Genomic DNA, 24,628 nt, shown 5'->3' with positions numbered 1-24,628 from the left:
GATATTGGGAGATTAGTTCAGAGATATAGGGAGGGGAAAGGTTGTGGATGGCTTTGTAGGTCAGTGTTAGTAGTTTGAACTGGATTCGTTGGGGAATTGGGAGCCAATGGAGGGATTTGAAGAGGGGGGAGACAGATTAGTTGCGAAGAAAGAGGTGGATTAGTCGGGCAGCAGAATTGAGGACAGACTGGAGTGGTGCAAGAGAGTTAGCAGGGAGGCCACAAAGGAGAGTGTTGCAGTAGTCAAGGTGGCAGATGATGAGGGCATGTACAAGAGTTTTAGTAGATTGAGGACTGAGGAAGGGATGGATTCTGGAAATATTTTTGATTTGGAGGCGATAGGCGGTGGCAAGAGATTGGATGTGTGGTTTGAAGGACAGGGCAGAGTCGAGAATTACTCCAAGGCAGCGGATTTCAGGTGCGGGAGAGAGCGTGATGCCGTTTACCATAATAGATAGATCGGGTAGGGAAGATACGTGAGATGGAGGAAAGATAATGCGTTCAGTTTTGTCTACATTGAGTTTTAGGAAGCGAGAGGTGAAAAACGAGGATATGGCTGATAGACACTCCGGGATTCTGGACAGCCCAGAGGTGACATCTGGACCAGAGAGGTAGATCTGTGTGTCATCTGCATACAGGTGGTACTGGAAGCCATGGGACTTTATGAGTTGTCCTAGGCCAAGAGTATAGATGGAAAAAAGTAGGGGCCCCAGGACAGAGCCTTGGGGGACTCCAACAGAGAGGGTGCGGGATAAGGAGATAGTGTGGGAGTGGGAAACGCTGAATGTGCGGTCAGAAAGGTATGAGGAAATCCAGGACAGGGCAAGGTCTTTGATGCCAAGGGAAGAAAGAATCTGTAGCAGTAGGCAGTGGAAAACTGTGTCAAAGGCAGAGGACAGGTCAAGAAGGAGGAGGATGGAGAACTGTCTGTTAGGTTTGACTGTAAGTCATTAGTAATTTTGGTCAGGGCAGTTTCAGTGGAGTGGTGGGGGCGGAAGTCAAATTGCAGGATGTCAAGGAGGGAGTTAGATGAGAGGTGGGAGGAAAGTTGAGCATGGACATGCTGTTCAAGGAGTTTGGAAGCAAACGGGAGCACTGATTTGGGGCGATAGCTGGGCATAGCAATTGGGTCAAGGTTTGATTTTTTGAGGATGAGTGTTATGGTGGCATGTTTGAAGGCAGAGAGGAAGGAACCAGAAGTTAGGGATAGGTTGAAGAGATGGGTTAGGGCTGGAATGATCATGTTAGTGAGGTTGGGGAGCAGGTGGGAAGGGATGGGGTCAAGTGCACAAGTGGTGAGGCGTGATTTGGAAAGGAAATGAGTAAGCTCTCCTTCAGTGATGTTGGAGAGGGAGGTTATTAGGAAAGGACAGAGGTCTGGTATGTGGAGCGGTTGGGGTGGTGGAACTGTAAAGGTTTGCCTTGTTTGGTCAATCTTGTTTTCGAAGTAGGTGGCAAAATCCTCAGCAGAGTTGAGGGGAGATGGAGTTGGCAGTGGTGGGCAGAGGAGAGAGTTGAATGTGCTGCACAGTTGTTTTGGGTTGTGGGATAATGAAGATACAAGGTTTGTGAAATAGGTCTGTTTAGCAGAGGTGAGGGCTAATTTAAAGGCAAGTGTAGCTTGTTTGAAAGCAGTGAAGTCATCTGGCAGGCGTGTTTTCTTCCAACGCCGCTCCGTGACCCTGGATGCTTGTCGAAGTTTTTTGGTGAGGTTGTTGTGCCATGGTTTCCTATTGGTTTGTCGCACTTTGCCATGCATGAGAGGAGTGACTGAGTCTATGGCTGATGTGAGGGTGGCATTGTAGAAAGTGGTGGCACTGTCCGTGTTGTGGAGTGAAGATATGGAGGACAGAGGTAGAAGAGAGTCTGAGAGTCTGTGGATGTCTAGGTGTGCGAAGTTTCCGCGAGGATGTGCTAGTGGCTGGACATGGGGGGCAGGTGAGAAGGAAAAGGATGAGAAGGTGAGTAGATGGTGGTCAGATAGGGGGAAGGGAGAGGTTGTGAGATTAGATAGGGAACAGAGGCGGGTGAAGATGAGGTCTAATGTATGTCTATCTGTGTGGGTGGCTGTGGAGGACCACTGAGTAAGTTCAAAGGATGAGGTAAGTGACAGGAGTTTTGAGGCTGCTGGCTTGTGGGTGTCAATGGGGATGTTGAAGTCCCCCATGATGATGGTGGGGATGTCAGCAGAAAGTGGAGGAGCCAGGTGGAGAATTGGTCAATGAAGGCAGTGGCTGAGCCCGGTGGTCAGTATATGACAGCCATTTGGAGATTAGAGGGAGAGTAAATACGGACAGAGAGAACCTCGAAAGAAGGGAGGATAAGGGAGGGTGGGGGTTGCATAGGGTTGAAGAAGCAGTTTTTAGAAAGGAGGAAACCCACTCCTCCACCTTGTCTGTTGCCAGGGGGAGGAGTGTGGGTAATGTGGAAACCGCCATAACTCGGCCAGGGAGGCCCTGTTAGGTTGTGTCAGCCAGTTCTTAGTGAGGGCCAGGAAGGAAAGGTTGCGGGAGGTAAAGAGGTAGTGGATCACATGGAGCTTGTTGCAGATGGAACGAGCATTCCAAAGTGCTCCAGAAAGAGGGTGCAGGAGGGAGGGGGTCAGTGGCACAGGTTTTAAGTGTGAGGGATTGCGGTAGTTTCTCTTAGTGTGAGAAAGATAGGGGTGAGGATTAGTGGGATGTATGAGGCAGGGGGGGCTGTTGTGAATTATCTTTCTGGGCTCCCTCCAGTGGTTACTGGAGGTAGTGGAGCTGGTCAGATTGACAGAGGATTGCCACTGATAATGATGACGACGATTGGAGATCTTGGGCTTCTGACTGGAGTATTTAAGACAGCTGACTTCCTTCAATCCCTGCTGGTGATTTTCTTCCTGTGCCTTCTGAGGTCTGATGTCTCCTGCTCTGTTCCTGCATGGTTCAGCTAAGTGGTTCATTTGCTAATCTTTTTGCATTTGATCTGGTTTTGTCTATCTCTGCTTTGTGCGGGTCACCTTGCTCCTGCTGGGGCTGTGCTGGATCACCGCCCATATGCTACTGCTTGTGTCAGTTTGTTCTGTCCCCTGTTATATTGGTCTCTTTTTTCTTTGCTTTCAGTATAAACCAGAGTGCTGATATAATGGGGGCGAAGGCTTGTGACTTCAGTGTTTTTTTGTGCATCAGATGTGTTGGTTTTTTCAGGGTTTTTTGCGTGATTGCAGACAGTGTCTTTCCTTTCCTGTCCAGTCTAGTCAGTTTGGGCCCCATCATTTGCTCAGTCTATTTTTCTGTCTGCGTTTGTGTTTTCATCTTGTCTCACCGACAATATATGTTGGGGGCCATTTATTCCTTTGGGGTCTGCTCTGGGGCAGTTTAGATTTCACCTTTCTTGCTTTAGGCTGAGTTAGCTCTCCGGCTGTGCTGAGGCGTCTAGGGCATCGTAGGTACGCTCCACGGCTACTGCTAGTTGTGTGGATAGGATCAGTGGTCTGCAATCTGCTTAGTTACCAACCTCTCTGGTTTTCTGGTGGCTTAGCCTGGTCCTGCAATCCTCCTCGGTGACCCATTCATAACAGGGGGTCAGGATTGGGGGATATGTCACCATCAGTGAGAAGAAGCAGAGAAAGGGAAAGCAGGTGGGTGAAGGAGAGTGATCGTCTTGAATTGTATTTTAGTAGGAGAGGTCTGAGGTTAAGGAGTATGTCTGCAGAAAAAGTGAGGTGGGCAGTAAGAGAGAGAGGGAGATAGTTATTCGGTTCGAGGGTGCAGGGGTTTGGGGATAGCGAAGGAGAATGAAGATTAGTGGAGCAAAAACGGTGATGGCAAATGTGAGCATGGTTAAACAGCAGGGTAAAAAAAAAGCAAGTAGAGTAAGAAAGCAGTGGTTAGTCTTACCGTCTGACCGATTTCTGGACTATGTCTGGTATATTTCTCATGTATCACTTTAAAGATGTCACTTCAAATGATGTCACATCTGACCAAGGTCATATCTGACCTGCTTTGTTCAACTTATACCATTCAAATGTACATGAAATGAAGCCAGGTGAGGGAGGAGGAGAGGGGGGCTGGAGGACGGTTCACAGCAGGGGGCAATTAACAGATTGCAGTTAATGGGACATTTGACTAGCATCAAAGTTGAGGAAAGAGGTGGGATAAGATGGAATGATGGAAGGTGTGAGGAGCATGGGTATATCAATATGCATACAGTCAATTTGAAGTATGATACATGTAATTAAAGTCAGGGGAAAAACAGAGTACAGACATACCAATTAAAAACAGAGGGTGAACAATGCATGAGGGTTCAGGGGTTCAGTGAGTATTCTGGACTAAGAAGCGAGTTCAGCAGACATACCAATTGAAAACAGAGGATGACCAATGCATGAGGGTTCAGGGGTTCAGTGAGTATTCTGGACTAAGAAGCGAGTTCAGCAGACATACCAATTGAAAACAGAGGATGACCAATGCATGAGTGTTCAGGGGTTCAGTGAGTATTCTGGATTAAGAAGCTGGTTCAGCAGACATACCAATTAAAATGCTTTAATACATGTCATTCTCCTACTCCTAGTTTATAAAAGTTGGGAGATATGACTCCACCAAATCACCAAATATATATTTTTGTTGTTTTTTTTGGTGGGGAGGGGGATAATTGAAACTTTTGTTATTGGGTCCTGTGATTTCTATGTGTGACACTGTATACTGCTGTATAATGTCCTGCATATTGCTGTTCCTGAACATGTGTTACAAAGCGATAGGAAAGCAGGAATCCCTCATGTCTGTGTGTCCTGTGTATGGGAGACATCATAGCAGCTGGTCTCCAACCACTACCTAAGAGACAACTGAAAATTAGAGATGGAGCTTACAGAGGGAAAAACTTTAAGACAAATTCATATTGAGTCTGCTGTCCAGTTGTCTAGCAAGATAGCTCTGTGCCAAGGTTGTGGCTCAGCCCAAATGTGAATTTTACTACCCAATGTGAAAAAAATGTCACCGATAAGTGAAGTGGACTGACCTATGGACCTGTCTGAAGCAGGAAAGTGAATGTAAGATATGCAGCAGATATACGTGACACGAATTTGTATAGACATATGGGGAGACAGCTAGAGACAGTGAAAGATGGTCAAGTACTGGGTTTTGACCACTAGGGGCAGACAAAGAACAGCAGGAAAAGGAGACGGTGCAGTACTAAGGTTTGGCCACAAGGTGGAGGCAGAGAGCAGTGAGAAAAGGGCTTAACAGCAGCTTAAGGCTAGGAAACCGCATAGTCATGGTGGGCGGAATTAACGGGACTCGAGAGGGGAATTCCAAGGTAGGGGAATAAAAAGGGAAAGAGAGTTCCAGAAGGAAGCCAGTCCAGGAGAAGGGGTTCAGCAGAGAAGGAGACTGAAGGAGGAAGAAACTGAGAGAGGAAGGACTCTGCGAGGGACTGGAAGGAGAAACAGTCAGGGAGGTGGCCCTGACAGGAGAGCCGCAGGACAGAGGAAGCCCGGGGTATCAGACGGATGGACTCGGACAGGCAAAGCGCTGTAGTGGTAGGCCTAGGGCAGCCACAGCGATAGAACCGCGAGGGACGTCAATTTAGGAAAGAAAAGAAGGTGAAAGGTTCCCGGGCCTGTGTGTACGGAAGCTGTCGTGCTGCTGTGGTCGTCGGGAGGACGGGCAATAAAGAGGACCTGTTGAATGTGCATCGGTTTCTGTCTCCAGTCTGTTCACTGCGAAAAAGGGACCACCTCCCCAGTCGGCCCATGTACCTACAATATAACAGTGGGTCAATGAGACCAGGTCAAGTAATGACCTGACCCTGAAAATCTGTTCTAACTAAGGCATATTTTCCTCACAACCTATTCTTGGACACTACCGCACTATTCACAGGGGACCCCTATAATACAGTTATAATCTATTCTGTTGGGACCAAAAACAGTCATACCCCTTTCTAAAGTTCACACTGCATTTCTGTAAAAATCCTTATTTTTCTATCTACTGTGCACCTGTGTTTTTCAGATGTTTCCATTCAAGCTTCTCAGAATATCTGCTCTCCTGTTGTCAAGTTCTTCACGATGATTTTGAGTGATAACGCTATGCAAGTCCCATGTGATCAGTTCAGTGAAGATGCAGGTAATCTAGAGTGTGGATGATGCAAAGAAGACTTCTCCCTACTAATTCAATAAAAGGGTCATGTAATATAATTTTATAGGTATGAAAAAACATTCCATTGGCACTGATAACCTTGGAAGTACAGAGAAAGGAGAGTTTTCTTATTTTTTTATTTTTTGAATTATAGAATCATAGAATTGTAGAGTTGGAAGGGACCTCCTGGGCCATCTGGTCCAACCCCCTTCTCAAAGCAGGATTCACTAAATCATCCCAGACAGATGTCTGTCCAGCCTCTGTTTGAAGACTTCCATTGAAGGAGAGCTCACCACTTCTCGTGGCAGCCTGTTCCACTCATTGATCACTCTAAAGCCCCCGTTACACACTGCGATATCGCTAGCAATATCGCTGTAAAGTCACCGATTTTGTGACGCAGCAGCGATATTACTAGCGATATCGCTGCATGTGATACTTACCTCCGACCGGCTCCCCCGCTGGTTATCGCTGATCGCGCGAGAAGCTGCTGGACCATTTCTCGTTGTCAGCTTCCTGCGGCGCTTCCTGCTGTGACGACGAGCGACGCGTGGAGCTGGGCGGGAGGACGCAGGATCGCCGCGTCTGACAGGTAAGTAGCGATCCCCGTCCCCAGCGATGTCGCTGGTGAGATCTGCCTGAGTGGCAGCTCACTAGCGACCACCCAGCGATTCACCAGCGATCCTGACAGCGTCATATCGCTGGTCGGGATCGCTGGTGAGTTGCTAGGTGTAACGGTACCCTAACTGTCTAAAAGTTTTTTCTAATATCTAATCTGTGTCTCCTCCCATTCAGTTTCATCCCATTGCTTCTAGTCTTTCCTTGTGCAAATGAGAATAAAGTTGATCCTTCTACAATGTGACAGCCCTTTAGATATTTGTAGACAGCTATTAAGTCCCCTCTAAACATTCCCAAATCCTGCCACCATTCCTTTTTGTATGAATGAGAAGCTCTCCAAATTTCTTAAAGAATATGTTGTGATTTTTTTTTGCTTTTTTTTCAATGGCATGGGTGCTCCATGTGCTATAGAGAGAAAGGTGAGTAGAAATATTTCATGTATGTGTGCAGTCATAGCAGGTGGTCTCTGCTCACTAGCTCAGAGACAGCTAAAAAGTAAAGAAACCACTGGAGCCATAGGCGGAGGAGGACATGACTTGGGGATGGGTGGACCTTTACTCCTGCAGCTTTTTTGGTATAGTGGTATAGATTTTAAGCAGGAGGGATGTTGCTTTCAGAGTAAGAAGCCCAGTATGTCTGTGCCTGGTGGGTTACTGTGAGGAGGGTGGGGCTTATATAGAGCAGGAAATCTGTGTCTCTCTTTCATGCACAGGATGAACAGGAGGAAGTGTCAGGGAGTATAATACTGGGGTTATCACCTCACATTACAGCCGATAGGAGCACATTCCCCTCAGACATCATGTACTAGTGTAGTATCAGCTCCTACATTATGTATTGGACCAATATTACCTCAGCAATTCATGCAGCTGCCATGTCCCTCATGTGCATGCTACATTTTCCTCACAGACTGTGAGCTTCCGTGTGACCTCCCTGCAGACATGTTTTATATACTACTCTGCATTCACCTCAGACATTGTGTAGTGTGTACTAGGGTAGTATCAGCTCCTATATCATATCTGGGACAATATTACCTCAGAAATTCATGTAGCTGCCATGTTCCCTCACTTATAGCAGAGGCAGCTTTTGTGTGACCTCCCTGCAGACATTTCTGATATACCACATTACTGCTGTATTATACAGAGTCTTCATGAGTTCTGGGTATATGTATGATAGGACAAAGCAGGGACGCATACAGTGTCTGCCATTACTATGGTGGAGCTGGACAGTCCCATGTATTAGAGACACTGGTGAGAGGAGCAGTGGGGGGATGGTATATGTATGATGATGAGAGGCTGCTCTTCATGTCAGTGCACTGTATACTGACCCTGCTGCGTGCGGATTATCCCCCCTTCCCAGTTATGGAGTCTGATGATCTGTATGTGACCTCATCTCTGTTACATACTTTGATGCTGGGTGTACAGATCCCGTGTAACCAGGTTACTCACTATATGTGGTATATGTGTAAAGGCTCTATTCCTGTGCTGTATACTTAACCCGTACCTCAGATCTGTATACAAGATATCACTCCTCACTCTGCTATATACGGATCATGCTGGGTATAGACATCCTGTGTCTCCAGGTCATTTTCCTGGCTGTACATATAATCTGGACATGACTTCCAGCTTAGGGCTTGATTTCTGTAGCTATTGCTGCCTTTAGTCCTCTTATGTTACATTCTGTCCTGCCGGATATATCCATCCTGTTTATATTGTCTCCCTCGTATGTTGCATGATCAGAGTATACCCACCAAGAGCTTATTTTATATTACCTAAGATGGTGGATAGCACAGGCCTGAATGGATTATGTTTTATCATGTGTAAAATAAATAATCGTGGAGTAACTCGGCACATTTGAGTGGGCACTCATAACTCAGCACATGGCGGGCAGTGAGTGGGCACTAATAACTCCACACATGGCGGGCAGTGAGTGGGCACTGATAACTCCGCACATGGCGGGCAGTGAGTGGGCACTGATAACTCCGCACATGGCGGGCAGTGAGTGGGCACTGATAACTCCGCACATGGTGGGCAGTGAGTGGGCACTGATAACTCCGCACATGGCGGGCAGTGAGTGGGCACTCCTAGTGTGAGGCTGCACATTGCTCTGGAGGACACATCATGGGCCCAGTTTTCAGCCCTGTCTTTCGTCTATTGTATGTAGTAGAGTGACTGGCTGGGATACAGAACTTGCAGTTTTCTGCTCACACACCTATGGCTGCAGGCAGCTTATATTAGACCTACATGTTTCTTACCATTTATGCGCAGCTGGTGATTAGAGTCTGTCTGTAACTGCTTTAGTGGAGCAGTTGGCTTCTCATTTATTGTTACAGCATATAACACAGCATTGCCCATCTCTGCCTATTCCTGGACCTTACGATGGGATATTTTCCATTATTAACCTGTTGTATACCTTGGTTGTAAACCTGCATGATTTTCACCCTCACTTATCCCACATTTTGTGCGGTTGGAGGGGTCCTTGAAGTTGGTTAAATATGGTCTGGGGATCCATTGGGATATGGTTTCCTCCTTTTGGAATTCAATATGGTTCTGATCTGGTGAAAGGTGGAGGGGAGTTTCGGCAAGGGTTTGTCGGATCCCCAAGAAATTCGAGTGAACATTGGAACCCTTGTGGTTATGGTGCTCCCGAGCTGGTGGGGTAATGGCTGGGAGTAATTGTTGGTACATTTTATGTTCACTTTATGTTTGGTAATCACCAGATTTTTGGGAGCTTCAAGGACTCCTACCAGCGTGTTAATATTATTTATGCTTTGATGTTTTATGGTATGTTTGTTTTAATAAAGGTGTGAATAATAATTATATTAAAAAAAAAAAAAAAAAAAAAAAAAAAAAAAAAGGGATCGGTGTATACCAACCAAGTGCTTATTTTATATTACTTAAGATGGCGGATAGCACAGGCCTGAGTGGATTACCTGGACCCTGGTGGTTGGGGGGGTCCTTGAAGTTGGTTAGAAATTGGTCTGGGGGATCCATTGGGATATGGATTCCTCTTTTTGGAAGTTAATATGGTTCTGATTTGGTGAAAGGTGGAGGGGAGTTTCGGCAAGGGTTTGTCGGATCCCCAGGAAATTCAAGTGAACATTGGAACCCTTGTGGTTATGGTGCTCCCGAGCTGGTGGGGTAACGGCTGGGAGTAATTGTTGGTACATTTTATGTTCACTATGTTTGGTAATCACCAGACTTGGGAGCTTCAAGGACTCCCCCCAGCGTGTTAACGTTATTTATGCTTTGATGTTTATTTTAATAAGGACATGAAGTTAAAATTATAAAAAAAAAAAAAAAGTTATTTGTTTTCCTTTTAGTGGGTCATTGGAAGTTATTTATAAATTTGTCAGTAGGGGTAACCATATTAAGTATGGACCTCTGGGGTGGGGTTCTTGGAGTTGACGCTGAATCAGCGAAAAGGAATTGGAAGTTAAAATTCTGGATCTGGCTTTTTGGTTACGGCTCTGGACGGGTAACTCTGGACGGGGTGTTACCCGGGAGCTTTTGGATCTGGCTTTTGGTTACGGCTCTGGACAGGTAACTCTGGACGGGGTGTTACCCGGGAGCTTTTGGATCTGGCTTTTGGTTACGGCTCTGGACGGGTAACACTGGACGGGGTGTTACCCGGGAGCTTTTGGTGGTTGGACTTCCCGGAACGGGATGTTTGGTGCCCTCGAGCTGGTGGTTTACGGCTGAGGGTAATGTGGATTTTTAAGTTCTTGTGTTTTTTGCCAAATATTTAGCCAGAATTTTTGGGGCTCCAAGAACCCTTCCCTCATGTCGTATAAGATTGTGTATTTAATACTTATTGTAAATGTTTGTTAGTGGTTAATAAACTGGCCGCTGACCCCCCCCCCCGGTACAGAAGAAATTGCCTCCTCTGAGCCAGGAACAGCGGCTGGAGGGGAGAAGAGAACAAGGTTGTTGTCTGGACAATGCAGTTATCTAGTGCATGAAACTGAAGAGCAGTGTACCTAATCTATGTGCCCTTGAGCCAGTGGGAGCGGCTAAGGGTAAAGTAATCAAGTGCATTAACACGAAGGGCAATATGCCTATTCCCAATGCCGTTGACTCAGTTGGAGAGGTCAACAGTAAATGTTAGATTTATTTAAATTACTACTTCCAGATATTCTGAACGTTATTTTATGGTCCGTTATAATGTTGTTATATTGTGTATAGTTTTTAATTACTCCCTATTTATAATATCTTTCTATTGATGTGTTCATCACTTTTCGGGTAGTGATAGTAAGTGGGTTTAAGAAATTTTACTGCACAGCTACTGTAAATAATGGTGGTTTCTAGAACTAAAATCTGTGATTTGGTGAATTATTAGAGCTGGCTGCAATACGAGCGGTATAATAGTTTTTTGAGGCATGACAGATGTCATTATACAGGTATTCAGATTGTGGCTACAACCTTAATTATGGTTTACTTTCCACATTCCCCATTATGGGATCCTCATTGCAGGATGTTTAGCAACTGCTATTTTGCTGTAGTTACCGTATTATCGATCATAACTTGGTAGCATGGCATTGATAAAATTAATCTGTCGGAGCTCTGGAATTTTAAGTTTATTACTTGTGTGCACAGACTTTCCATACAATGTAGAAATGGTTGATGGGGGTCGAGTCCATTTAAGGTGTCAAATGGCCTCTCTGGTGGCGGTTTAGGAGTCAGGTGGAAGTTGCAGGCAAGTTAAGGTGGACTCATTTTAACTAATAGAGGATGTAAAACCTCATGGTGGTGAACAGGCTCGGCTTTGGTGGCCAGCCTCAAGGACGTTGTAATGGTAACGTCAATCAGGGGCGGGCACAGTGGTTAAGCACTGGAGTGAGGATAATAGGGTCATTGGTGCCCTGAAAGTTTACTGGCTCTGCTTGAATGGCAAGCCAGTGCGTGCCGCCCCTTTATGGCTGTCTGGCCTGGTTCTGTATGTCAGACAGCTGGGGATATCACAGTACTTGTGAATCCCAATGTACTAGTACTTCACCTGACTCCTACTGTGATTGTTTTTAATCCTGTGATTTAAATAAAGCTGTGGCCATTTTGACAACCAAAATAATGTGTTGTGTATTTATTCTAGTGCCTAGGTTTACTGTAGTTATGGTGGTTTTAAGATGGAGTGGGGGTCCGTCCCATATCCATAAGTCAGGATATACTTTGCATAGGGTAAATCGAGTGAAAAAGGTAGAATTCAAGTCATATAATATTAATGACCAGAGATAGTATTATTTCTCACATACCCACATATGACAGCTTAAAAGTTATCTGAGATGACAGAAATCTTTAACTTACTTAGGACTGTAATGTTTCTGACATGTGCATGAATAATTTTTACATTTTGTAAAGTTAGCCTATGTCCAGATGATAATGTCAGCTAATGTTTAATTGATTCTAATAGGTTTTCATTAATTTTCTTCCATTAGGTGATGGTGGCATTTTTATTGTCTACAAAGACCTTGAGTCCAGCTTAAAAAGGAATATACTATTTCCTTCGGAAGCCTCAGAAGATCATGGTTATAAGGCTGTAGTGAATTCGAGGGTGGTTACTGGTGCCATAAAAAGAAAACTAACCTCCAATGTGACCTTGATACTTGCTCATATTGAGGTTCGTATAATGAGGATTAGGTTTGTAAAAAAGAGTGGGCAATGCGTGCTAAAGGGGTTGTCCAATACTAAAGAACTTCGTAATTAATTCAGCGCCCTTTGCAAAATAAAAATAATTGCTTTGATTCATCAAAACCGGCAATTTTCTCACTGGTCTTTATGAGGTCCTGATTCATCATCATAAGGCGTACATGTAGCGGCTGGAGTAAGATTTGATGAGTAAGGTTCACCACCCATCCCACTCCAGCTTCGCTCACTTTTTCGGAGCTGGGGCTAGAAAGCGCAAAAAAAATTTACTTTTCATTGTTTTTCCACTCGAAATTTGCCAAATATGCTTTGATGAATCACCCCCAATGTATACGTACCTCCAGCTGCTCTTCTATGTGTATGACCTGACGTTGTTGTATCACCTGACCGATGCAGCCAATCATCATCCACTGACTAGCTGCAACCTTAACTATTTTGTCAGCACGGGAGTTTTGCTCTGATGGAATTTTGATGAGCTGCAGCCAATCACCATCTACTGACTAACTGCAACCTTTACTATTTTGTCAGAACAGGCATTTGATCTGATGGAATTTAATGATCTGTAGCCGATCAAAGGCCAGTCATTGCCGGCAGAGGTCACATGACATAACAATGTAACGTCACCTGCAAAAAACGCAATTCCGAACAGTGGCTGCTGCCGAATAGGGGTTGGCAGCCATTGTTTTAATTCTATAGGCGGCACTGAATTGATTAGGCTGGGTATGTTCAGCAGTGGCCAACCCCATTAAAGGTAACCTGTCATAAAAAAATTTAGACCTCAAACTGTGACAGACCAGGATGATAGCAGCTTGATAATGTGCTTCTATATTCTGGGTGGTTTTGCATAACCTTGAGAAGGAATTTTCAAGTGAGCGTATTGGGCTTTCAAATCACATGTAAAATGTCAAGAAGGTGGAGCCACTACCTAGAACAGTCACTTTGGTTGGTTTCCCTGCTGGGTTGACAGTCTCAAAGGTCAAATCTCTATCAGTCTCTTGAGATCCCATTCAACTGCAAGAATGGAGATACTTCCTTGGATATTGATTTAGTTCATAATATGACTGTCCACAGTGGGTCTACATGTAAAGCATACACTATAAAGGATTGCCTCGTCAATGAATGTCTTAATCTGTTTTCATTTCAGGATCCCAAGCCTTTTCATAATCTGATCTGTGTATTCTGGGACCCAATAGAGAATAGATGGAGCGAAGATGGATGCGCAACTGAATCTTCCAAGAGTAATCGCACACACACAACCTGCTCCTGCAACCATTTATCCAGCTTTGCGTTACTTATGGCACCATATGGATTCGAGGTGATTGAGGGCTATGTGCTGGAAATGATACTATTTCAACCACTCTTTTTGGGACTGTACTGGTGCTGGCATATACTACCAGCAGAACCACCTATCCTGGTGCTCAGGAGGGGTAGGGCAGTGCAGCCTGATACTACCAGGTGTACCATGGGCTACCAGATGCAGAAACAATGATGTACAGAGAAAAAAGTAGTGGCACCAGACAACGTAGAAAGATTCCATGGAAGGCTAAATTAATACCACACTTTAGAGCTACAGCGGCTAACAGTGTTAGGTACTCTGCATTGAGTATACAATATTTTCAAAGTGGGAAAAAGAATTAATGCGGCACTCACCAAGTTGAGAAATCTGTAATAGTCCTTTTTTCCAGGACGTCCACCTGACAGCACTATGGAGGACGTCCTCCTCCTCCTTACAGGGACAGGAAAGCACACGAGAGGTTAAAAGGCCATGTCCCACCCCCTTTCCCTCAGTGTTTTTCCTGTCCCTGCACGGAGGGACACGCGAGAGCTTACCGGAGGGACCCAGGGGATCGTGCGGCCGGTCCAATCCTTCCCCTGTCAAGAGGTCCCGGAGCCGAAACTTCCCGGTGGGGAGTCCCTCGGTTCCAAAGGCCAGGAGCAGGACGGCGCTCCTGGAGGGAGCCGTTCCTCCCGGTGGGGGGGCTCTCGGCTCCAGGACGGGTCGGCTCCCCGCAGGCGGCTGGCCATGCGGGCACCGACAGAAGCGGGGCGGCGGGCCGAGCCCGCAGAACGACGCTGACGCTGGGCAGTGGAAGCCGGGGGCTCGCGCCGAGCGCGGTCGCGCGCGGATGCCCGGCAGGAAGTGGAGGCGCGGCTTACCAGCGTCACATCCGGTGACGTCAGACGCCGGTTTCAAATCCAGGGCGCGCGCGCTCCTGGACCAAAGCCTTCTCCAGAGTCGTCACAGGCGGTTCCAGGCTGTGTGACTGCATCGGACGCCAGGGGATGGAAGGCAACACTGCATCTGGTGGAGGGGTAAGTGCGCATAGCGCAGACCACCCTCCCCACTCGTCCCCACAGCCCAGATCTGATGAGGTGCCCCTTATATTATTAGGAAAAGGGAACCCCGGCTGAGTCCCCCTCGGGAAAGGACCCGGCGAAAGCTACCGCCAAATCAGTCAGATGTCCGGTGTGCAGAGTAAAGCTGCCAGACACCTATAGCAAGACCCTATGCGGTCCCTGTACCTCCAGGGTCATAGGCGAGGAACAGCCATCTCTGCTTTCTGAAATGAGGTCGCTGATAAGGGAAGAGATTCAGGCCTCTACGTCCCGTCGATCCCCCAGCCCTGGTCCAGGTCGCAAGCGTCCGAGGTGGGAACCAGTCCCAGTATCAGAGGCGAGCCCTAGCGAGGAATCCGATTTCCGGAACTCAGATCAGGAGGAAGAAGGCGAGATCCTGGGGGATAGTCAGGAACAGAACAGAAAGTACCTGTTCAGACTGGAGGATACGGACGAGCTGGTACACGCGGTCAGAAATACCATGCAGATGGAAGAAGTCCCTAAGCCACAGTCCAGACAGGACTTAATGTTTGGAGGACTGGTGTCCCGCAAACAGGTGGTGTTCCCTGTGAGCGAGCACATCAAAGCAATGATCCAGGAGGAGTGGAAGGAAGCAGAGCGTCGGTTGACACTCTCCCGAAACTTTAAAAATAGACTGCCCTTCGATCCCGAGGAAACTCGGGCGTGGGAAGAGGTCCCTAAGATCGACGTCCCGGTTGCCAAGGTTACGAAGAAATCGGCTATCCCAGCCGAGGACTCGTCCGGTCTTCAAGACCCAATGGATAGAAAGGCGGACGTCTTGTTAAAAAGAACATGGGAGACGTCGGCGGCCCTGATTAGAGCCAACATAGCAGCCACCTCGGTGGCCAGGTCTATGTTCCTGTGGTTGGGGCAGTTGGAGGAAAACCTATCCAACAAGACCCCGAGGTCAGAGATTCTAGCATCTCTTCCTCTTTTGAAATCAGCCACGGCGTTCCTGTCGGATACGTCGGCGGAATCAGTTAGGTTTGCGGCCAGAAACAGCTCCCTCTCTAATGCGGCCCGGCGAGCAGTCTGGCTTAGATCCTGGTCGGGAGATAACCCTTCTAAGGCCAAGTTATGTGCCATCCCTTTCTCGGGTCTGAGGGTGTTTGGTCCAGCCCTGGATAATATCCTTGAGCTGGTGTCTGATAAGAATAAGGGATTCCCGGAAGAAAAGCCCAGACGGTCCCAGTCCTTTCGGAGAGGCTCCTTCTTCAGAGGACAGTCAGAGTTTAGGGGCCGGGCGAGGTCTAATAGAAGCTCCTACAGAGGCTCCTTCAGCCAAAGTGGGAAGAGCAGAGATCCCCCATTTGCATCGACATCTAGGTCGAGGAGACAATGACGCCATAGGCATTGGGGGGAGACTTCGCCACTTTGCAGCAAACTGGTCGTGAGTCACCAACAATCAGTGGGTTCTCAGAACCATCAGAGAGGGTTACAGGATAGAGCTCTATTCTCCTCCCCCCGACAGATATATTGCCCCCACTGTCGTCCAGGAGGACTCCGCAATGTGGTCGGATCTTCAGGACATGCTAGACTCAGGGGTCATAATACCAGTTTCACCATCAGAAAGAGGGAAAGGTCACTACTCTTCCCTGTTTGTAATTACAAAAAAATCCGGAGAGGCCCGCACCATCATAAACCTGAAGCCACTAAATGCTTGGGTCAGATACAGGAGGTTCCGGATGGAGTCAATCCGATCCGCAATTCCTCTGATAGACAGGGACGCAGTTATGTGCACCCTAGACCTAAAAAAGGCATATTATCAGGTTCCTATTCATCCCTCATCCCAAAGCCTACTAAGGTTTGCGATCAGTTCACCAGCCCGGACCTGCCATTTTCAGTTTCAGGGTCTTCCATTCGGGCTGGCCTCAGCTCCCAGGATCTTTACAAAGCTGGTGGTAGAGGTGGTGGCCTACCTGAGAGATCAGGGTATTGTGATTGTGCCATACCTGGACGACTTCTTACTGGTGGCAAGATCCAAGGAAGCGCTCATCCGAGACAGGATCCGAACAACTACTGTGTTGGAGTTCCTGGGCTGGGTGATCAACTGGGAGAAGTCGGACCTCACTCCAAACACCAGAAAGGTATTCCTGGGAGTCCTCCTAGACTCAGCCGACAGAATATCCTGGCTACCCGAGCAGAAGCAGAAGTCCATTCAGGCCAGAACCAGAGGTCTGTTGAAGCGTCAATGCTCCATAAGGGAAGCAATGGAGGTCCTGGGCCTTATGACAGCCTGCATCCAGTGTGTCCGTTGGGCCCAATTCCACTCGCGGTTGTTACAAAGAGAAATTCTCGCGAGGTGGGACAGGAGTCAGGCGTCGCTAGACAAACCCCTAAGACTCTCAGGACGAGTAAAGGAGTCCCTTCGCTGGTGGTTACAGGCCAGGAATCTTCAGGTGGGCGTGCATTGGACAACCTCTCCATACGTGGTAGTCACCACAGACGCAAGTGCGTGGGGATGGGGAGCCCACATAGAAGGGAAGATCTTCCAGGGGAAGTGGCCAGCAAGCATCAAGGCCAGATCCTCCAATTTCAAGGAACTCTTCGCGGTCTGGGAAGCGTTGCGGAGAAACCGGTCGGTACTAAAGAGTCGTCATGTCCGCATTTTATCCGACAATACGACGACAGTGGCATTCCTGAAACACCAAGGAGGAACCAGACATCAACCACTTCAGGCACTGGCGGAAAAGATATTCACGTGGGCAGAACGGACAGTTCGATCCGTGACCGCGGTACATCTAGAAGGTTCCCAAAACGAAGTGGCGGACTACCTGAGCAGACAACAGATCCACCCGACAGAGTGGGAACTGAACATAGAGATCTTCAACCAGCTTTGTCAGCGCTGGGGGAACCCCAGTATAGATCTCTTCGCAAGCCGCAAGAACGCGAAGGTTCCCAGATTCTACTCCTTAAATCCGATGGACCATCCAGAGGGCGTAGACGCCCTGAGTCAGACTTGGGGAGAATCCCTCTCTTATGCGTTCCCACCACTGGCCCTCATACCGGCAGTGCTCAGAAAGATACGCGAGGACCACGCAAGAGTGATATTGATAGTGCCATACTGGCCGAGGAGAAGCTGGTTTTCCCTTCTGGGAGCCATGGCAGTAGAAGATCCAGTCGAGCTGCCCTTGTGGAAGAACATCATCCACCAGGGCCCGATCCACCACCCGGACCCAGCAAGACTCCATCTATCGGCTTGGATCCTGAGAGGGACATCCTGAAGGCAAAAGGATTGTCGGAGCAGGTCATATCCACCCTACAGGCCAGCAGGAAGCCGGTGACGTCGGCAATCTATCGGAAGATATGGAGGAGATTCTGTCTGGAGGGTGGCAGGTCCGAGCTCGTGGCAGGTACCCCGGATCTCCCTAACATACTAGGGTTCCTGCAGGCAGGCTTTAATAAAGGCCTCAAGCCCAGCACTCTAAAAGTCCAGGTTTCAGCTTTGAGCGCCTTCTTTGATTATCAGTTAGCTGCACATCCCTGGGTGATAAGGTTTATAAAAGCCACACAACGCCTGCGTCCCACGATTAGGCAGCTCACCCCGCCATGGGACCTGGGCCTGGTACTTCGGTTCCTCTGCTCGGACACTTTCGCCCTTAGTGAGAAGATACCCATCCGTGCTCTCACTCGTAAAACGGCCTTTCTAGTAGCCATTACCACGGCCAAAAGAATAGGGGAGATCCAGGCCCTATCCACTAAGGATCCATACCTCCAGATAAGAGAGGATAGTATAATCCTTAGGTTAGACCCGGCATTTACCCCGAAGGTAGCCTCCACAAGAAACCTGAACCAGGAGGTAGTGTTACCCTCTTTCTGTGATAATCCCCGAAATGAGAAGGAGCGGCAGCTCCACTCGCTAGACGTGAGGCGCGCAGTTATAGAATACCTAGAGGCCACCAATAGTTGGCGTATCGACCCGAACCTGTTCGTTCTCTTTGGTGGTAGGAATAAAGGGAAGAAGGCCTCTAAGGCGTCCATAGCGCGTTGGATTACCTCAGTAATCTCGGACGCCTACCAGGCTGAAGGCGCCAGCCCGCCTGATTCCTTAAAAGCCCACTCTACAAGGGCGGTATCGGCCTCATGGGCCGAGCGGGCAGGGGAGTCAGTTGATCAAATTTGTCGAGCGGCAACCTGGGCTAGTCTTAATACATTCTGCAAACACTACAAACTAGATGTGTTAGCTGGCCAACAAACCGCATTCGGGAGAAAAGTTCTCCAAGCAGTAATCCCACCCTGAGGAGGTGCTTTGGTACTCTCCATAGTGCTGTCAGGTGGACGTCCTGGAAAATAGGTATTAGACCTACCGGTAATGATGTTTCCAGGAGTCCATCCTGACAGCACGGGTAGTTCCCTCCCTGTTATGTTATACTATGTTGTATTATGTTATGTCATATGCTGTAATATGACTGTTTCATTAAACCGTTACTAGCATCATCCACCTTGTGGTACTTGTCAAATCACTGAGGGAAAGGGGGTGGGACATGGCCTTTTAACCTCTCGTGTGCTTTCCTGTCCCTGTAAGGAGGAGGAGGACGTCCTCCATAGTGCTGTCAGGATGGACTCCTGGAAACATCATTACCGGTAGGTCTAATACCTATTATTCCATACTGTGGGAATCAGGGATTTGGACATTGACATGAAGTGCAGGTTACTGAGTAATGCAGGGAGAGGTCGAGTGGGCGACGGCCACTTTGCGTTGCAACGCTACAACGGGTGGCCCTCTACTGTATAAGGAAGCACCAGTATTATAAATGGCACTTAAAAGATGAGGGCAAGTTACATATTCTATGTTGAGCATCAAATCTACTAAAAAGCGCACAAAAGGCCATATTAGTATTCTATTTACACATATGCATTTTTTCTACAGGACCAGACTAAAGTTTATTCCTTTGTATTTTTCTTTTCTTCACAGCATGATCACGGTCTTTCCATTGTTTCGCACATTGGCCTAAGTTTATCTGTTTTCTGCCTGGCGCTGTCTCTTCTCACGTTCACCCTCTGTCGCTCGTTGCGAAGCTCGCACACGTCTGTCTTGACGGCTATGTGTAGTTGTCTTTTCTTGGGACAACTTCTGTTTCTGTTGGGAATCCAACAAACATCCGTCGAGGTAAGTGATGACCGTCTGTGATGGCATTACATGTAAAATGAAATGCTGTGAATCAGACACATCGAAGGACGTTCTCATCGCCAACATTTATGCAATATCTGCAAGATCGTGGTATATTATACATATTCTGATTTAATCTTCTTCTCCATTATCTACAGATCCTCTGCTCTATCATTGCTGGAGCGCTCCACTTCTTATTCCTCTGTGCATTCTGTTGGATGTTCATAGAGAGTGTTCTGTTGTTTATGACAGTTCGTAACCTCCGAGCTGTGAATTATATGACATCTCGAAGGTCAAATTTCCCAATGATGTGTTTGCTGGGATTTGGGGTTCCTACTGTCATTGTTGGGATCTCTGCAGCAGTCCAGCCAGATGCCTATGGAACCATAACATAGTAAGACCCTTTTAGACTTTTATAGGCCTATTACGATGTCACTGTAGTATACTATTCAAGTTTTTTATAAGATATATATTTGTTATTCTATCGTAATTAAGGTAAGATGTGACCCAATAGAATGACAATTATTCTAGAACATTTTAACATATCATAATGAATTAAGGAAAAAGGATCCTGCTTATACAGGGTGGGCCATATAGATACACCTGGGTGGGCCATTTATAAAGATACAATCCAAAATGGCCGACTTCAACACCCATCTTGAAAAGTTTTTGCTCTCCCATATACTAAATGTGCCACAAACAGGAAGTTGATATCATAAGTTGATATCACCAACCATTCCCATTTAATTTAGGTGTGTCCATATAAATGACCCACCCAGGTGTATCCATATAAATAGCCCACTATGTAAATGTAGGCCACTGTCTAAACCACACATAGTGACAGTCCTGTCCCAAAGCCTTTAGTTATAATGTTGAGTTGGGCTCCCATTTGTGGCTGTTGTGGTCTCTTTTGTTCAGATTAGATTTTGGAGGTGTTTGTGGAATGAGCATTTGTAAGGTTAGAAGTCAGATACAGATGTTGGATGAGAAGTCATGCTCAAAGTTTGTTCCAATGCATCCCAAAGGTGTTGGATGGGAGTGAGGTCAGAGCTTTGTTTATTCAGTCATATTTTTCCACGTCAAACTCATCACATCATGCCTTAATGGACCTTGTATTGTGTACTGGGCTCAGTTATGGGAAACAGAAAAGGGCCTCCCCAAACTGCTCCCATAAAGTGGGAAGCTAAAATTATCCAACTGCTGTAGCAATGCTGTTCTTCAATGGAAATAAATGGCCAAACCTTTAAAACCAGTTCGATACTTTTATTCCTCCTCCACCAAATTTTACAGTAGGCATTAAGCAATCTCATTGGGTACCCACCAAACCCAGATTCATGTTTTAGATTACCAGTTTGTGAAAAGTTATACAGCACTCAAAAGAACACATTTCTACAACAGAGCTCATTTACATCATGCTGTACACCACTCCAGCCAACTCCTGGCATTGTGCATACTGTACTGTGGATTGTGTGCAGTTGTTCTGCCATTTTATTGAATCTCCTGATGTACAGTTCTTGCTCTGATATTACTTTAAGACAAGGGTGGGGAACCTCAGGCTCTAGGGCCATTTACGGCCCTCGATGGCCTTTTATCAGGCCCCCGGGCAGATTCTCAGGGACTGCAGTGCTTTGGCAGGGAGTTGTATTTTGATTGCCACCAGCTCAGTAATTTATTCTTGCTCTGTTAGTACACACACGCAGTGTTCACTACAGAACACTGAAGAGCATGCAATGAAAGATTACGTCCGGACACCAGAGCCAGAGTCAGGATGTAATTTGTGGGCGGAGTTTGTTTGGCCCCCGAAGGATGGTATAAATATCCAATTGGCCCTTGGCAGAAAAAAAAGATTCCCCACCCCTGCTTTAAGAGGAAGTAGGAATTTGGTAGTGAGTGATGAAGCAGAGGGTGGGATGATGTCCCCCCACCCACCTACAACTGTTCGGCACTTGATCCCTATGCTGTCTGCCTGGGTTTTCACTTTATGGATAAGTTGCTGTTACTGCCAAACTTCACCACTTAATAATTCTTACAGTTGATCAGGGCAGATCTAGCAGATCAGAAGTTTTTCAAACTAAAATGGCAAAAAATTCCAAAAGAAGATTTATTTTCCAGTTGAATTCTGGTAGTTATGTTCAAATACTGTGACGAGGTCAGCTTACGCTGAGTCGACTTTTCTTTAGAGTGGACCCTCTGGGTCGATGCACCCACCCACCTAGGGTGAGCTGACCTTGTGAGGAACCACCCCCTATACAGGGAGTGTCAGGGGCAAGACCAAGGGGGTGAGCCACCACGACTGCTGCCACCAGACGGCCGGATCAGGTAGACACTAGGTACGAGTGTCGGACGAGCAGGAAGCAAGACATGACATAAGTTCAAGGTATCTTCATTAAGACAACTTCAGGAAAACATTCAGTGCAAAATGTGATAACAAGCAAACACGGCAAGGTGCGTGCAAGGCACGCCAAGGTCCATGGCATGGTACGTGCCAGGAGGCAAGCCTGGTTACCGGCAAGGACACAATGGTATCGGACTCCGGACAACAGGCAACGATCAACAGGGTTGTCAGGTTCCGGAGCTCTGATGGCGATCGGCAGGACCCGGGCATCCGGCAAACCAGGGTACAAGCAAGGAGGCACGACAGATATCCAGGCATGGTGCGTGTCAGGGAACACACCGAGGTCCAAGGCAGGGTGCGTGCTAGGGGCACACCAGGGTGCAGGGCAAGGTGCAAGGCAGGGTGCGTGTGTAGGGGACACGCCAGGGTTAAAAGCAAGGTGCAAGGCAAGGTGCGTGTGTAGGGGACACGCCAGGGTTCAAAGTTCAACAAACAAGACAGGGTGCGTGTGTAGAGGACACGCCAAGACACAAGGTTCAAGGCAGAGTCCTGCGCGTGCAGAGAGACACACCAGGGTCAGGTTCAAGGCAGAGTCCTGCGCGTGCAGAGAGACACACCAGGGTCAGGTTCAAGGCAGAGTCCTGCGCGTGCAGAGAGACACGCCAGGGTCAGGTTCAAGGCAAAGTCCTGCGCGTGCAGAGAGACATGCCAGGGTCAGGTTCAAGGCAGAGTCCTGCGCATGCAGAGGGCACGCCAGGGTCAGGGTTCAAGGGTTCAAAGCAAGGTGCAAGGCAAGGTGCGTGTGTAGAGGACACGCCAGGGTTCAAAGTTCAACAAACAAGACAGGGTGCATGTGTAGAGGACACGCCAAGGCACAAGGTACAAGGCAGAGTCCTGCGCATGCAGAGAGACACGCCAGGGTCAGTTTCAAGGCAGAGTCCTGCGCATGCAGAGAGACACGCCAGGGTCAGTTTCAAGGCAGAGTCCTGCGCGTGCAGAGAGACACGCCAGGGTCAGATTCAAGGCAAAGTCCTGCGCGTGCAGAGAGACACGCCAGGGTCAGGGTTAAAAGCAGAGTCCTGCACGTGCAGAGGACATGCCAGGGACAGAGTACAGGCAAGGACCTGTACGTGCGAGAGGGCACGACAGGGTACATGGCAAGACCTGCGCGTACTTTTACAGAAGCACGGGGAGGTATGCCACGGGGCAAGCGATGGCCTGCATGTGCTAAGTGGAGCACGCAAAGCACAGTGCAGAGACAGCGTGGGTGCAAGGAAGCACAGAGAGCACGGCTGGGGCACTGGCTAGGTGGACGGGCTGCAGCACAAACAGGCGGGTAAGACTCCAGCGAACCTGGCTGGGGCATAGCAGGCGACACAGCTGTCACTGACCGACGAGCACGGCTGAGGCACAAGCAGGCGGGCACGGCTAGGGCAGGCACGGCTGAGGCACAAGCAGGAGGCTAGGAAGGCCAGGCGCATGCAAAGGGCACACGGAGAAACAAGGCAAGGCAAAGCAAGAAACAAGGCAAGACAAGGTACGGAACACGGAGCGGAACAAAGGCAGAAACGCAGAGCCAGATCAGAGCGAGAACAGTGCTAACAGCGGAGCGTAGGCCGAAGCCCAGAGCCGGGTCAAGAGAGAACCTTGAGACTAGCGTGGAAATGTGCAAGAGAGCACGATAGGACAGAGTCTAGCAGCGGAGCGTAGGCCGAAGCCCAGAGCCGGGTCAAGGCAGAGCCTTGAGACTAGACATGGAAATGTGCAAGAGAGCACCAAAGGGCAGAGTACGGAAAACCAGGCAGAGACAAGAAACATGAGAAGCACTACAAGGCTCAGAATAGCAAAGACCAGACATGGCGAAACAGGCAAAGGCAGAGAATAGCGGAAGTAATACAAGGCAAAGCAAGGCAAGGACAAACATGGCATGAGAGACAACACAAGACAAGGCACGAAACAAGAGGCAGACTACAAGCACAGAGCATGTGCAGAGACGCACTACAGAGCAGAGTGCAGGGGCACAGAATACAGGGAGCGACCGAGCAAACTAAGCAGCCATGCAGGGAAGCAACACGATACTCAGGCCCCGACCATAGGAATGGGCGGTCTGATATAGCACTATAGCACCTGCACTTCCGGGTGAGTATCAGGGAAAGACTTCCGGTTCAGATCCTCCAGGATCATAGAGAGCGTTGCTAGATCAGACTGGGCTGAACCATAGAGAAGGTCACATGAACAGGGGTTCCAGGAATACCTAGAGGATTGCAGAATCAGACAGTGCTAGAACATGAGAAAGGTCACATGATCAGGGGTTCCAGGAATACATAGAGGATTGCAGAATCAGAGCAGAGACAGATGGTTACCTAGCCACGGCGTGCAGCCATGAGGTAAGGCGCGCGTGCACACCGCTCCAGGCATCTTGCAGCATGAGACATAACGGGCATGAGAATTCAGTACACGTGCACACCGCTCCA

The 24,628-nt window shown here is 47.9% G+C and overlaps 1 protein-coding gene across 1 annotated transcript in view; it reads left to right on the top strand.

The window, feature by feature from the left end:
* LOC141100332 (adhesion G protein-coupled receptor E3-like) overlaps window positions 1–24,628 on the top strand; it is a 218,277-nt gene that overhangs the window by 178,479 nt on the left and 15,170 nt on the right. Inside the window, exons 10-14 of the mRNA XM_073588730.1 lie at window positions 5,975–6,088; window positions 12,144–12,325; window positions 13,496–13,666; window positions 19,625–19,819; window positions 19,978–20,213. Of these exons, the coding sequence (XP_073444831.1) occupies window positions 5,975–6,088; window positions 12,144–12,325; window positions 13,496–13,666; window positions 19,625–19,819; window positions 19,978–20,213 (898 nt within the window). The remainder of the gene's footprint in view (window positions 1–5,974; window positions 6,089–12,143; window positions 12,326–13,495; window positions 13,667–19,624; window positions 19,820–19,977; window positions 20,214–24,628) is intronic.

Source organism: Dendrobates tinctorius, unplaced genomic scaffold (genome assembly GCF_039654945.1).
Source record: "Dendrobates tinctorius isolate UK_male_01 unplaced genomic scaffold, ASM3965494v1 ptg000104l, whole genome shotgun sequence".
In the NCBI taxonomy this organism is placed as follows: Eukaryota; Metazoa; Chordata; class Amphibia; order Anura; family Dendrobatidae; genus Dendrobates; species Dendrobates tinctorius.
Note: the sequence above shows the minus strand (reverse complement) of the source record. Positions and strands in the feature narration are given on the sequence as shown.